The 16,204-nt window shown below is 44.6% G+C and overlaps 1 protein-coding gene across 1 annotated transcript; it reads left to right on the forward strand.

Moving 5' to 3' along the window:
• The first annotated feature begins 1,836 nt into the window (after positions 1-1,836).
• On the forward strand, positions 1,837-15,827 carry snx21 (sorting nexin family member 21). The gene is made up of 6 exons (XM_079239430.1): positions 1,837-1,961; positions 6,647-6,962; positions 9,610-9,806; positions 9,890-10,031; positions 10,114-10,279; positions 11,963-15,827. The coding sequence occupies exons 2-6, from the start codon at positions 6,671-6,673 to the stop codon at positions 12,411-12,413; spliced, it is 1,248 nt and encodes a 415-aa protein (XP_079095556.1). The 5' UTR covers positions 1,837-1,961; positions 6,647-6,670; the 3' UTR covers positions 12,414-15,827.
• Positions 15,828-16,204: the final 377 nt, after the last annotated feature.

Here is a 16,204-nt window from a genome sequence, read left to right on the forward strand (position 1 = left end):
GCTCTAAATGCTCAACAAAAAGCAATGTTTTAAATAGTGTCCTAACTGTATAATATGTTGCCAGACCAGGGTCAGCATAAATAATTAGAGCCAGATTTTCACAGTTACTTGTCAAGCAAGTCCATTTTTTATATTATCTGAAAAATTAATCAATTAATTAAGGGAAACAAGGTTGTGGATGAATTATCGTAGAAAAATAGTTAAAAATGGAAAGTGAGGGGTCTCACATCAGCCTGGCCAACCCTGCTAACTCCTCTTCATCCATTAGCTCCACTTTCATAATTATTTGAACACTGTGGCGGAAATATGCGTATAGTGTAGTTTAATAGGTTACTCCTTTCTTAAGTTTCTTTTATGTAGTACAAGATATATATTCTGCTAAGTTAGAGTAGTTCAGTAAGCTTGCTTTAGTAGGTTCATGCATAAAACTAAGTGTTCTGTTCAAGGCCTGTTTTAGCTTTGACTGTTGTTATCTCCAAGCTGGCAGTTGTTTTGGCTAGTGCTGCAAGGAAAAGGTTATTTGTGTATGTCTAAAGATCGCTGTAACACCCTGAGCAGGGGCAGAGCTCTTGAGACCTCTCGCTCACAACATCTGTACATGGTCAATTAAATGAACAAAAATCAGTTGATTTATAGATTTATTTCTCATCAGATGAATTCCACGACAACACACAAATTTTGCATTTTATTTGTACACGTCTGCACTTTTTCTATTTTTCTTGATTTTACTGAATCATTATGTCTATTTTTTGTTCTCTCGTGTGAATGTATGTTTGTCTGCAGCTGAACTTGCACTATGTGCCCGTGACAAATTTCCCCTTGTGAGACAATAAAGTTTAACTCTATTCCATTTAATTCAGGTCAATCATTCATTTATTCATTCATTTTCCTAACCGCTTAGTCCGATTAAGGGTCGCAAGGAAGCTGGAGCCTATCCCAGCAGTCTAAGGGCGAAAGGCAGGGTACACCCTGGACAGCTCACCAGTCCATCACAGGGCAATTCAATTCAATTCAATTCAATTCAATTCAATTCAATCCAATTTAATTTAATTTAATTTAATTTCTGGTATTATTACATCTGGCTTCAAAAATATTAAAATGCTTCTGAAATCAGATCGGTTCGTTTTTCCTCTACTGGTGTCATAGACATTAATAAAGATTAATGTCTATTAATTTCTATTATTATTCTCTTATTAATGTCTATGACTGGTACGGGTTGTTAAGGTCACTGTTTCTCAAATGGGGGTACGCGTACCTCTGGGGGTACTTCAACGTATTCCAGTGGGTGCGTGAAATTTTTTGAAAACATATACCTTTTATGTTTTTCTCACATCCTTAAATAAAATAAAATAAAATTAAATTATTTAAAGATTTAATATATTTTAATAAATGTAAGTGTACATCTATAAACTGAATTTTCATTTAGACTTACACTATTTTATTCCTCCAAAATCTGACATTGACTTGAATTGAACCCCACCCGTTACAAGCCAAATCATATCCGTCAGTCACTGTCGCAAAAGATAGAGTCCTGGTTGAGATTTACTAAACTAAACACAAATGATAAAGTGATGTTTTTCATATTTATTTTTGAACCAAAAGTACTTTGCAGTGGTGTGGGTACTTGGCTGAAAAAATATTTTACAAGGGGTACTATGTTGCTAAAAGGTTGAGAACCGCCGGTTTAGGTCTCTGCCCTTATTTCTAACCCCATCTTCTGGACAGAACTCAGTACTGCATGCCCATATTTGGCGACAGCCGACACCCACCGGCCCCGCCCCCTCCTGCAGGCTACGGCCGGGCAAAGCTTCAGGAATCAGGATGAAGTCAGCGGTATGTGGGTCCAGAAACCCCAACAGGACTGTCCGCTTCCTACACTGTCATCTGTGAACCTTCGAACTTGAAATAACCTAAGCTGACATGGATTAACAGGAGCGGGAAGAGTCCGCTTCGTGTCCAGGGTGAGTTGACAAAACTTGGGAGAGTTAAAATGAGGAGCATACTGTGAGGAGGAGTAGAAACAAACTTGTTAGCTCCTCTGCTAACTTTGCAGCTAATTAGCTGTTAGCCTCGCTGCCCCTTTAATAAGCCGGACAGAAAATTGTGACTGTAATTTCAAATATAAACGAATCAGATTAAATTATTAACCCTCAATAGCCAATATATAAAGAATTCAAAGATTTACCGCAAACTAACCTTCGTTATCGCTCGTTGAACACGTTTTAAGCAGAGTTTTTAACTTTGCTGTTGAAGTTAAACAACCATTCAGTTTCGTATTTCTTCATCTTTAAAACCATTTAAGACAAACTGAGTGTTTTCCTGTTCACGCTGTTTATTTTAAGTTATCTGTGTCATATTTCTGGGTGCTAAATGAGATGCTGCTTTCAGGGACACCTTGTAAATTCTTCTTCTTTTCCTTCATCATTTCAGCACAAAATACTATTTTAGCATGAAGTAACTTTACTTTTACTTTACTTTATTTACAGAATGCAAAACAATGCACATAAATCGAAACAAAACGTACCACAATAAAATGTTTAAAATTTGATCAAAAGTAAAATAAAGCATCATAAAACACCTTTTTTTTTTTATACCACTCAACTTATGTAGAGATATCAGTAAAGTTAAGAACAGCTGCAGGTCAGTCATAGTTGTGTTTATATGGCTGATTTCATAAAAGTTGAGCTGCAAGTCACTGTTTTCCCGTCATCCCCAGTATTTTCAGTATATCCCTACAATCCCTTGGTTCTGTGACGTTGCTCCTGATGTTCTGATCTGTTAAAATGCTGAATGTCAGTCGGAGACCCTGAGATGGAGCGAAGGGCCGAAGCCTGGCTGTGTGTGGTTTTCCTTGCCGCAGGCTGTCTTAGCAGGTCTCTGCATTATTAATGTGACATGATTTCCATTCACAGAAGCTGCCAGCTCTGAAACCGAAGCCAGCGCAGCCTTCTGCCACGTCCGATGCAGATCAGTGTGTCTGCTCAGCTCAGATGGGACCACATAGTTTTCCTGTGACCTTGATTCTGAAAGTAAACGGACTAATCTTCACCCTGAACAGAGTTGAACTTTCAGTAACTGCCCAGAAAACACAGTTCCAGAGTCTTGTCCCTGTTATCCTTTTACTGTAACCCTTAAAACTAAAATCCTTTTTTTAAATTATTCTGCCATGGATTGTTCAAAACAATCTCACTTATCAGGTTATGAGAGTAAAATAATGTAAAATGAGCGCATCAGTAGATAACGCAGCATAAAGGTAAACTAAAACAACCAGACAGAATTCATTACTAAGAGCAATTTGTAATAGTAGCACACAGATCAACAGGGACTGAGCCTTTTCTCATCTGCACATCAGGTCACATCTCGGCTTTCAGGAGAAAAGTATTAACATTGACTAAAACACAACAGAAAATATGTGCATATTTCCACTTTTTACTCTTATTTTGTTCTCGCTTATTTCTGCTATTTACAAGGGCTGTGACGATATGCTTTTGTCCCGATTTAATTCCGATTTCTTTGGGTGTCGATTCGATTTAAATTGCGATTCTCACAATTCTTTGATATAGCTGATTTTTGTAGATTAAAAACAAAAAAAAAAAAAGTACAATTTTCTTTTTTTTTTTGGCTCATCATTTTTCTTGATTTAAGTCAGGAAAAAAAACAACACAGTAGCCATCATTCTGCTGCTATAATGCCCAAGTAAAAACAAAAAGAAAAACAATTAAAATGAGAACGTTTTATTAAGGATTAGTTTTACTTATTTAAAAAAAAAGATTTTTTTTCAACAAAAAAATTGATTTTAAAATTGTGAATAAAAAAATCCAGATTTTCAATTTTTCAATGTGACTTTCCCACCCCTACTATTCACCTACAATCCTGCTAAACAAACTCCATCTCAACCATTATTTTCTTCTGATCTTTGTCTTCTCCTCATTGGACATTACCATTAATTTGAGGCAGCTACCTGACTGCTGGCAAGTTTGCCAGGAAGTTTTCATTATTTCCAGATCAATATAGCAATCTCTTAGCAACAAGGTACTGATAATCATCTCTTCTATGATGAAAGTGTGATAAATAATGGTGTTATCATAGATCACTGTTTGTGTATTTCCTATGTCGAGTCTCTGAATGAACAACGCATTTTGTGGCTGCGTAAACATCGTGGATGGGAAGTAAATGCCTGGAAAACGTCTGTAGGTCACCTTAAGTGTTAAAGTTGGAGTTTTCTTTCACACAGTACTAAAGCAAACCAGACCTTTTACATAACATTTAAAATAAATAGACAACATCGTCAGAAGTGGAACTGCATGAATAATTACAGAAGAAGACGAAACAGAAACTGGGTCGTCTGTTGGTTAACAACTACCGCCTTCATCACAGAGGTGTATAATCCAGGTGCCAGAAAGTCCTGTCAGGTTTTTAGATCTACCTGTACATTTAGAGCAGGTGTTTTCACTAACAGGCTCATCTACCTGAGATGAGCTGATTAAATCCATCTGATTTAGTGATGGCTTGGAGCTTTCTGGCATCTGGATTACACACCTCTGCTGCATCACATGACAGCAAAACATGGAGCTCTATCAGATCCTAGCGCTCTCTCGTTTATTAAATGTGTGTCAGAACTTTTCTACCACCAGCTTTGTTTTACACACATACACACACACACACATCTCTGCTTGTGATTACCCACAATGCCCTGTGTTGAACCCACAATGTCTGTTGCATTGCAGTCCGCTTTCTGTGTTTGGTTGACTTGAAGCAAACCGAGACCCGCATTTGCAGGCGGATCAGAGTTCGCTTCATTGATCCACATCAGTTTTTTTCATTCAGGACTCCCCAAACCAAACCGACTTCCTTTTAGATTTCCTTTCTTTTTCTTATTTAGCAACTACCCAAAAAAGGTTGCAACTAGTTTTACTTTGTTTATTTAGATTTAAGGGGGGATTGATGGATTTTAGCCCTTTTCCATTAGTATCAGCTTGTCTCAGCTTAACTCGCCTCCACAAGGCTTTTGTACCCGTTTACCGGTACTTTGTTTAATAACTCCTCCTCCCAGGTTCTAAGCGAGCTGAGTCGGCTTGTGTGTGACGTCGCCAGACTGCATGCCGCTGTTGGTCAGGGGCGTATCCAATTGGGCCAATCAGAGGTCAGGGAGTGACATCACTGGGAGAGCGACTCTAACTTGCAAGTTGTTTACGTTACGTGACAAGCAATGGCGCAACAAAAGTCTGTTCCGTGGTCCAACACTGAGGTGGAGACATGTCTTTGCTTGATTGCTGAGGAAAGGGTACAGAGGGAACTAGATGGGGCGACACGAAATTAAAAATTCTAGAGGCGCAGTCTGGAGTTACATGTTTTTTAGCCCTCGACCCCCTATGATCCTAATGTATCTCTGTTATCTGTTATAAGACGGCGCCGGTAAAACTGGCTGCTGGGCCTAAGCTTCAGTTCTGTTCTGTAAACTTGTCATTAATGTTACATGTCTGTATGTCAAACCTTGGACGAGCTGGCTTGAACCTTGAATTTCCCTTCGGGGATGAAAAAAGTATCTTTGATTTGATTATCTGTGAGGTGGCGTATCTGCTGGTTAGGGATAGATGCCTCAGCTACATACAGGGAAACAAAAAGCTGCAGGAGCTTCAGACCCAGTTAGTCTCAGATTGGTGATGCTCTTCCCATCTGAGAGACTCTTCCTCTCTGAAATGCTCCTTTTATACCCAGTCCCGTTACCGACCTGTTGCCATTTGATCTGATTAGTTGCTGCTTCTTCCATTGTTTCTCATTGGTTTGGTCGTTTATCGTCCTCCTCGGACGTCCACGGAGCGGTGATTCATCGTGACATTTTTAATGGAGATTTTTATGCCAGGTCACAGGAAGGGACTTTTTTCTTCTTCTTTTTTTTTAACCAATCAACAAATTGCACTGTGTCAAGCTCCACCCTTTCAGGTCGGGCTATTAGACTGGTAGTCCAACAGAATGGTAACCAAAGAGTTGGACGGTTCGCATTTTAGGGCGCCCGTCCCAGTTTACATGTGTGGAAAATCAAACTGAAGCTGCACGGTCGGTGAAAACGAGGTAAAAGTTGTTGTTGGGTCCCAGGGATCTAAGTTCACATCCCAACCTGGCAACAGAGATGAATCACTGTGGTGGGCTCTTGAGCAAGGCACCCTAACCTCCAAGTGTTCCTCAGGCACCAACATGTGGCAACCCTCCGCTCTCTGGTTAATCTACAGATGGATAAAACGCAAAGCCTAATTTCTAAATTCAGATCAATAAAGAGTTATAGAGAAGGAAGGAAGATTAATGAAGTAAAAAATGAATTTTATTATATTTCCATTAAGTTTCTCAGCACAAATACACCCAGTTAGAATTAAATAATCCCGTTTCTGTATGTACATGTGATATTTCTACTATAATCTATAACAAAGCATGTGCTCAGAGTGTCAGCAGCATCTTTCAGATATTATGGAAATAATGTATAAAATAATGTATAAACTGATAGACTGCTCTTATTGGTCGGCTCAAGTGGCCTGATCAGGCTCCGCCCACCGCTTCACAGCGCCACTTCGGAAATATAAAATGTAATTTAATCAGGACTTAATGGATATAAACAAAGTGTAATGATCAATACCTTTTTCTTTTTCTTTAGCCCCACCCCCTTCCGGTGGTTGCCATGGCATCCCGGCTTCTGGACCGTCTGAAGCGCTCACTGTTTAAAGATGGTCAGGGGGTAGAAGCGGAGCAGGAAGCAGGAAGCGGGCTGGAAGGGGAGGGGCTTAACGAGGAGCGGTGGGAGGCGGAGCTGGAGGAGGAAGAGGAGTGCGTCACCGACCGGCTCGGAGGGACGCTGTGCTTCGACAGCGGAGACGGCGGGCTGGAGGATGGAGCTGACGGTGAGGGGTCGGGGCTGGACAGCGACTCGGACTTCCTGGGAGAGTCGATGGAGGAGGGGCTCAGCAGCACAGGTGATGTTCTGCTCCAACTTGGAGGGTCTCTGGTCCCAGGACTCAGAGAAGGTCCTGATCCGGCTTTTCTTTGTTTCTATGTTATCAAAACAGATTATTTTAACTCACGCTCCTGGTTTAAAGTGTCAACCAGCAAAAGCAACAAAGAAGAAGAGAAATAAGTCAGATGGATGGTCACAGACAGGAAGTCAGGAGTGAATGATTAAAGATTCAGCGGTTAGCTTGTTGTCTGACACGCTGCAGCGTCGGCGCCTCTTCATCACAGTCAGCAGAGCTGCCTCAGAGAAGACCATGCTGAAGTACGCCAGAAACATGGGATTGTTCCAGAAGTCTGCTGCAGACAGGCAGGCGGTGGAACGTCGAGTTTACACAAGGACTGGGCGATGAATCGTATTTTAATCTCAACTACGATCTGGGTTTTCATTGATCATAAAAATAAAAGGGTGTGATTATTTATCTCTCTGCAGTTTCCTCTCCTGCTGTCTTCAGCTGCTAATCGAGCGTCTCTGGCGTTGCAGCGCTGTGCTGTAAACTCCTCCCACAGCCGCTTTGCTTTCATTCAGACACTGTTGCCAACTTGGAGACTTTCTCGCTAAATCTGGAGACTTTTTTTTGTTAAAAGCGACAAATCTAGCAGCTTTTACTGGAGTTATTAGAGAGTTTTCTGGTGTTTTGGCGACTGACTTGAAGGCACATATTGTTCTGCAGTTACTGTAAGGAAGGAGCAGCGGGAGCCTCTCCCGTCCTAAAGCACTCCCAGGCGGCCAGTCTCAGTCGGCTCCGGCTGCAGGTCAATGTAGAATAACTGCAGTAGGTTGTGGAAGTTCACCTAAACATAGTTTATACCATTGTCAGTGACAACTGGCTGCATTATTTTCCTATACATAGTTCGGCAAGTTAAACACTGTAATGTCCCTCCGTTACGGGGCGTTACCATAGCAACGCGTTAACCAGCTGGTTCAGATCAGCCGTCTTTTAACAGGTGAATGAGAGAAACGCGCTGCAGCCTGACAGCGGTTGTTTGGCATAAAACGTACATCCAGGCCAACGTAAAATAGTTCCTATATAAGCGGTAAAAGCGGATTAAACAACTCGGAACCGTGCATTAGACGGTTATAATGTACGACACGGAGTCTAGAACACCACGACGCGCAGTGTTGTTTAATCCTAACTTATATTCATTCAGTTTACATCAGTATTTGCACTTTGTCAAGACAAAGCTTCATGTTATTTGTTTTCTAAAATCTGTGGAATCATAAAGACATTATTTAAAAGCCACGGTTTAATGTTAACTATATTTATGTTGTTAAAGATTAAAGGATAATTGTGTCCACAGGACGAAACCAATGAAAAACATTTACAGTGACTTTTAGAGAAATGTTGAACTTGGACACAGCGATAAGGAATACAAACTAGATTACTTGTCCCAGTTATTATTTTCTATGTTTAGCTGCTGCGCCTGTCAGGTTTTCCTCTCTGCAGACATGTAGCCGTGTCTCACTTCCCAGAGAAGACGGCGTGTTTCTGGATCCTCTTCACATATGATGGAGCTTTAACCTGCATGTGTGGATTTCAGGATGAAATGTGTTCACTGTGGTTTCTGGGGTCTTCCTCAGTCCATGCGCTGGTTTCCAGTAGAGAATCATGACTGGTTTTAATGCAGTCGTGCCTGAAGACCCAAAGACCACCAGCACCCAGTTAGACCTTCACCCTTGTCCCGTGCACACAGAGATTCCTCCTGATTGTTTAAATCTTTTGATGTTATATGCTGTAGATCACAGGTGTGAATCTCTGGTCCTGCAGAGCCTCTATCCTTCAGGTTTTTGTTGTTTCCCTGCCCCAACACACTTGATTGAAATGAATGCTTATCATAAAGAAGCTGAGAAACTGTTCTAGCAGTGTGTTGGAGCAGGAAAACAACAAAAAGCTGCAGTTTGTCTCAGATTGGTGATGCTCTTTCCATCTGAGAGACTCTTCCTCCCTGAAATGCTCCTTTTATACCCAGCCCCGTTACCGACCTGTTGCCATTTGACCTGATTAGTTTCTGCTCCTGTTGTTTCTCATTGATTACCAGTAACCTTTCCAGGCTTTTCTGATCCAACTTTTTACAGATGTGTTGCTGCATCAGCTCTGATTTTCCATGAAATGATGAAACGTCTCCGTTTCAACATCTGAAATCTGTCGTTTATGTTCGGCTGGGAATAAACTATGTTGATGGGACTTAATGTCGTTGAACTCTGCTTTATTAGTTTTTTCCACGGTGTTCCTACCTAGATGTTATTGGGGTTGTAGCTGTTCAGACCCTGACGTGACATGTTGGACTTCCAGGAGGACAGAGGTCTGGTCCGTATTGACAGGTTTGGTTCGGACTGGGAGACTTTAATGTTGGTTTGCTCGGTGAGGCCGGTCCTGCAGCCCGATCAGGATGCAGTTTTGGCAAAATGAATGAATGATTATCGGTAAACGTTAACAGTAAACAGGGATTCACCTTGCTGGATGGACGGCTCCGCCCACACACTCACACTCACACTCACACACACACACACACACACACACACACACACACACACACACACACCACGTTCATCTCTTAAACTGGTGTATGTGGAAGTCCATACACAAGGTTCCTTTTCTGTTGTTCCTCCAGATGCTAGTCCAGTGGGCGTGTCCCCGGTTGGCCCGTCTCCGTCCTCCCTGCTGGCTCGGCAGCTTCAGGACAGCTGGAGGAGTCTGCGAGGGCTCGGGGCGGGAGGTCCAGTCCCCTCCATCAGACGGCAGACGGACAGCTTGCTGTTCGAGGTGACAGATGCCAGCGTGGTGCAAGACGGCTCCTCAAAATACGTGGTCAGTTTCTGTCCCGGACATTCCCGCTGCATCCCGTCTCAGCCGCGCGGTTCTGATCCCGCATCGTGTTGTCGTCCCTGCAGCTCTACACCATCCACGTCGTTCAGTCTGGTGGCAGCGATAAGACTCCAGCCATCATTACCCGACGTTACTCCGACTTCCAGCGCCTCCATGCCGCTCTGCGGCGTAACTACGGAGACCAGATGGAGCGTGTTTGTTTCCCACGTACGTAGAGACAGCGCGGCGGTTCCAGAACTCGACCGTTTCATTCTGTGGTTAAAACCAGCGTGTTTTTATCTCACTGCAGGCAAGAAGCTACGGAGAAACTTTGCGGCGGAGACCATCGCTAAGCGCAGCCGGGCGTTTGAACAGTACCTGTCTCACCTGTGTTCCCTGACCTCCCTCCGGGGGGCGCTGTGCGTCCGACACTTCTTCTACCTGAGTGACCTGCAGACCGGACAGCAGCTCATCAGGTAACTGATGAAACTTGTGTTTGGCCGCCATTTCCGTGGTTTTTGTAGGTTGAGTTTCCATCGGCTTTAGCTCACATGAAGTTGTGGGAAATGTCCATAAAGAAAAGTAACTTCCTGTTGAGTAGCGATGTCAGAGGCGGGCTTTGGTTCCCTCTTCTGGTCCAGGTTTTCTTACGGACCTGCTGCTAGTGAAGGCAGGTAATCTGTGCAGCTTCTGGGAAAACTCGCAGCCGCAGGTGGGAAATGCGATTCAAGCAGTTTGGACGATAAAATGATCAGAAAATAACGGAAAATAATTTATTAAACGGCTGTCGTAATCATGTGACACTTTTAGTCGATCCATCTGCAGTTTCAGCTGGAAGTCTCTCACACTGCTGGTTGGAAATGCACGTATAAGCCTGTTGCTAACCCTCATGAAGGGTAAAAATTAGGTCATTGTAGACTGATTTCTCATTTATGTTATACATTAAATACTTCTGACGATATGCTAGTGTCCCGATTCAATTCCGATTTGTTTGGGTGCCGATTTGATTTAAATTGCGATTCTCACAATTCTTCAATTTTGCTGATTTTTGTAGCTTAAAAAAAAAATGTATAAAACATTTTTTTTGCTCGTCATTTTTCTTGATTTCAATCAGGAAAAAACAACACAGCAGCCAGATTATCATTCTGCTGCTATAATGCCCTAGAAGACAAGTAAAAAGATCAATAAAAACAATAAAAATTACTAAAATTTCATAATGGATTCATTTAAAAAAAAAAAAAAAATTGATTTTAAAATTGTGGAGCGAAAAATTCCGATTTTCGATTTTTTGACTAGATTTTCCCACCCCTATTAAATACAGACAAAGCCTCCATTCCTCCCAGCTTCTGCCAACAGTGCGGACTTCCCACCACCTACCAGCTGTTAGATTGTGTAGAATGATCAGTACAGCCAGTTCTGATTAAACAAATGTGTGGCATGGCGCTGTGGTGTTTTCGTCATGTTTGGTTCAGGAAGAAACTCTTAGATTCATGCGGATGACCAGAATCCACCGAAATCAGATTTAAGTGCTGCCTCCTGGTGGCCTGGAGGACTAACACCCTCGTTACGTCTCAGACGTGTGATGTCCTGTTTCTAGTCCAGTGTGTTTCAGCCTTTGTAGAGCCAAGGTACACTTTTTTCACCGACAAAATCACAGAGCACAGCACAAGCCAAAAAAAAGAGCCAATATGAATAATGCCTGCTTGGATGAACACAGAGCTGCAAATTGGGTGAAATTGGACCATTTTTCAGGGCATACCCGATGATCTCCCACGGCACACTGGTAGAGAAACACTGGTCTAGCAGACAGGAACTGGTTTTTGAAGTGGCGTCTTATGGTGATAAACATTTTCACACTGACACATTTCTATGTAAATACCTGTTTATAACAGTGGTGCGTCGCAAGATGATAAATATTATGTAGTCTACATTTACCAAATAAATGTGGGATTTTTTCTTATGAGCCATGAAGCTGAAATCCGCACCTTCATGTCTTTAACATGTTCATACATAAACAACCACGCTGTAACCCAGAATGCATTGCAGATCTGAGTTTGACCCCTGGGTGTGTCGACGCTTCACAGCGCGACCGAAAACAACAAAAACCACTTTTTCCTCCTCACAAACATTCTGAGTTGATTTTGTTTTCTTTCTGTGAGGGCGGGGCGTTTCCAGGAGGCCTTGGGTCCGCTGCTCAACGCCAAGAGACTCCAGCACAAACTGGGATGGACAAATTACCATGACAACCAGGCTCAGTCCTCTCCTCCGGCCTCCTCTCATTGGTTCTTCACCTTGTTGGGGCTGTCGTGCTGTTTCCAAGAGGTGGACCAGCTGGAGGAGGCTCGGGACCACTGCGACCACGCCCTCCGCGTGCTGACCCCCGCTGACGCTCAGACCGGCGGCGAGGACAAGCCCCTCCCCTCCCACCCGCTGCTGCTGCCGCTGTTACGGGCGGTGGTGCGGCTGTCGTGGCAGACGGGAAGAGACAAGCGGCAGTGGGAGGGGCTTCTGCAGCGCCTGGAGGAGCAGCAGGGGGGGCTGGACAATCATCCAACCGTCAAAGAGTTTCTGGTCAAACACGACCTTGCGGATAGCGAGGGCGAGGGTTAGCAGCACGCACGGCGAGGGTTAGCAGCACGCACGGCGAGGGTTAGCAGCACGCACGGCGAGGGTTAGCAGCACGCACGGCGAGGGTTAGCAGCACGCACGGCGAGGGTTAGCAGCACGCACGGCGAGGGTTAGCAGCACGCACGGCGAGGGTTAGCAGCACGCACGGCGAGGGTTAGCAGCACGCACGGCGAGGGGGACCTTCAGGAAAACCGAGGTTAGAATATCTGGAGGGAGGAAGCTGAAGCGTTTCGTCCTTTTAGTGTTCCGTGGAGGTGAAACGATGATTCAGCATCGCCTGGAAACGTTTCAGCTCGCGGTGAAATGAAGGCATTTTGCTTCCCTTCACGTATTTATGTGATCAGTTCCAGCCGGGCCGTTTTCTCGCACATCAGCGGCGTCAGAGGAAGATCTGATGCTGCAGGTCCACGAGTTCAAGCTGCTCCTTGCAACAAACAGAAATCATTTGTTGTTTTTCCACTAGGAAAGCTAAAAAGCTCCGTTTGTGCATAAAACCACTTCAACATTTCGTTTCTGGGTGTCCCTGCGATGGACTGGCGAGCTGTCCAGGGTGTACCCCGCCTTCCGCCCAAAAGACAGCTGGGATAGGCTCCAGCTTCCCGCGACCCGTCATCGGACTCAGCGGTTTGGATGATGAATGAATGAATATAGTTTCCGGTTTTGTAGTACACTTCAGGTCTTACTGACGATGCATCACGTCTTCACACACGTCCACCGTGAAGCGCAGACGTGGAACAACCCATAAACACAAACATACTGGCAGAAAGTCTGGTTCCTTTCAAGCCGGAGGCGATCTGAGGTGGTTCTGGTGGGTCGTCGTCATGAGGCTGCTGGCGGGGACAGGAGGAGGTAATGCCCTCAGACACGTCAGATCGGGTGAGACCTGAGGCATAAACCAGGATGTTCTTCAGATCTGATGAGACCAGATGAGACGGTTTCCTTTCTCAGCGTTGATCTGAACTCTGAAAGGTTGTGTCTGGAGACGATTCGGCTTCATTTGAGTCTAAACCTTTTATTTTCTTATATAAACTGCATTGTATTTTTCCAGAAAGGCTGTCTAAAAAAAAAAGCTGTGTGGTGTGTGTGTGTGTGTGTGTGTGTGTGTGTGTGTATGAGATGTGTGTCCAGACCTCCTGTGGGACGTTTCCCATGTTGGCTTTTACCTTTTACGTTTTCCAGTCAGCTGATGTGGTTCTGGTGAATCCAGAAGTGAGAAAGCAGATCAGCTGTTTCTCAGTTTCACATCTGGTGTGAAGTAGCTGCAGTTCACACCGTGTTAGAGGAGGATCTGCTTTCAGTAAATCAACTTCATGTGAGGATTCTCACATTGCTTTGGTCTATCAGAGTCAAACTTGTCTTTAGAGACTTTCCTGCGGCGTGTCGACACACTTTAGTCCAGGAAGAGTTTTATGTGTCTGACCTCAGATCAGTAAACGTTTCTACACTCCTTCCTTCTTCCTGGTTTGCTTTGAAATCGCCGTTAGGAACCAGACCATGGCGTTCCCAACACATCAGAAGCACAGGCAGCTGCTTGTTCAGACAATCATCATCATCATTCTGATGCTTCGGCTGCAGAAACACTTCAGTATCTTCTGGATTTGTTGTGATCGCTCCAAAACCTCCATGAAACCTTCCTGAACGCGGCCGGGACTTTTTACTGGAAGTTTTCTCTTCGTTTGAGGCATTAAATCACCGTGAATCTTCATCATCAGCTCAGATCTCAGCTCAGCCGACACGACTGACTCACTGCTTCAACCTGCTGCTGCTCCCAGCCACAACGTGGATGCGGTTACTATGGAGACCCAGTGACCGGCAGTGACAACTAGTTAGTGGACAGAAATAGATGCTGAAGGTTTGATGACGGGAGTCAAACGGCTGCAGAGTTTCTGAGCTTTGAGCTGCTTTTGTTTTCAGTGCGACGCGAGTGATCGATACGATAAGGGACGAAGCAAAGACATCGGCGCATCGATGGCTTTGTGAGGGACACGATGACTAGTGACGGGCCGAAATGTGCACTTTTCCTGCATCACGCTGACATAGTGCGCTCCATGTCAGACTTTAGTTTGTTCAGCTCCGAGACGAAACCAGTAACGGCTCCGCGCCTGCAGAGACGAGACCAGTAACGGCTCCGCGCCTGCAGAGACGAAACCAGTAACGGCTCCGCGCCTGCAGAGACGAAACCAGTAACGGCTCCGCGCCTGCAGAGACGAAACCAGTAACGGCTCCGCGCCTGCAGAGACGAAACCAGTAACGGCTCCGCGCCTGCAGAGACGAAACCAGTAACGGCTCCGCGCCTGCAGAGACGAAACCAGTAACGGCTCCGCGCCTGCAGAGACGAAACCAGTAACGGCTCCGCGCCTGCAGAGACGAAACCAGTAACGGCTCCGCGCCTGCAGAGACGAAACCAGTAACGGCTCCGCGCCTGCAGAGACGAAACCAGTAACGGCTCCGCGCCTGCAGAGACGAAACCAGTAACGGCTCCGCGCCTGCAGAGACGAAACCAGTAACGGCTCCGCGCCTGCAGAGACGAAACCAGTAACGGCTCCGCGCCTGCAGAGACGAAACCAGTAACGGCTCCGCGCCTGCAGAGACGAGACCAGTAACGGCTCCGCGCCTGCAGAGACGAGACCAGTAACGGCTCCGCGCCTGCAGAGACGAGCAGAGACGAAACCAGTAACGGCTCCGCGCCTGCAGAGACGAAACCAGTAACGGCTCCGCGCCTGCAGAGACGAAACCAGTAACGGCTCCGCGCCTGCAGAGACGAAACCAGTAACGGCTCCGCGCGAGCTTTTCTTCATGTGACCCTGCAGCACTTCCAGCTTCAGTGTTTGTAGATACGCAGCACTTTGTCTAAAGCTGGGCTGGTAAGGCCACTCTGGCTGATGGTTTTAGTCCAGTAACACCAGTTTGGAACGGACTGCTCCGGTTCCTCCAGGTTTGCAGGACTGTACAACTCCATCTGCTGTTCTCTGGCTGTAAGTCATCACATGGTCCAGTTCAAACTGGCAACGCGGAGACCACTGGTGGTGCTGGTTTCCAGTCTGTTTAATAACGTCTGCATGGATTATTTTCATACATGTTTACATTTCATAGTGAGTGTATTTCTGATGGTTGTGTGTGAAACGTGTGTTTTCTGTAATGGTGATGAAGATGCGACGCGTTCCAGCAGGTTTGGAGACGTTGAAGCTTCTGTGGAGTCGTTCATCTTCATCACTGATCTGCCGTTGGAGTTGTTTTTGTCTGCGTTTGGTTCCATTTCCTCCTCTTCCACTCTGCACCGCTCCCGTCTCAGCTCAAACCCAGCTGGAAGATTTAAGGTGTGGATTTCAGGTCATTCTGGCACGTCAGCTACATAGTTATAAACACGTATGTTGATATGCAATAAATTTATACCAACTTCAAGATTTGTCTCGTCTTTTGGTTTCATGTATCTGAAGTTATTGTGAAATCTCAATAAATGCTGCATTTTATGTTTTTAGCAGTTTAATACTGATCCAACCTTCTCTTATTGAATTCAACATTTAATTTTCAATTATCATCTATCATCCATCCATCCATCTGTCCATTTTTGCTGATTCTGATTTAGAGTGATGGGTTTGGGACAGGTTTGGTTTTAGTGAACTTAATTAATTTCTGTTTTTGTTGTTTTTATCTTAATATATGTTTATAACGGCATTGTTAAGGATTTTATTGCTACAATAAACAGCCTCTAAAGTGACTGCTTGCAAGAATATTGCAGTAAATGTAGCAGAAAAGTCAGGAGGCGTTGTTGC

This window comes from Telmatherina bonti, assembly GCF_933228915.1.
Source record: "Telmatherina bonti genome assembly, chromosome: 4".
Lineage (NCBI taxonomy): Eukaryota > Metazoa > Chordata > Actinopteri > Atheriniformes > Telmatherinidae > Telmatherina > Telmatherina bonti.

What these genes read in the sequence shown, in the direction of transcription:
- snx21 (XM_079239430.1), top strand. Translation starts at nt 6,671, where the DNA reads ATGGCATCCCGGCTTCTGGACCGTCTGAAGCGCTCACTGTTTAAAGAT. An exon ending in GGAGGGGCTCAGCAGCACAG is followed by an intron (nt 6,963 to 9,609) that starts GTGATGTTCTGC and finishes TTGTTCCTCCAG; the next exon opens with ATGCTAGTCCAGTGGGCGTG. An exon ending in ACCGGACAGCAGCTCATCAG is followed by an intron (nt 10,280 to 11,962) that starts GTAACTGATGAA and finishes TCTTTCTGTGAG; the next exon opens with GGCGGGGCGTTTCCAGGAGG.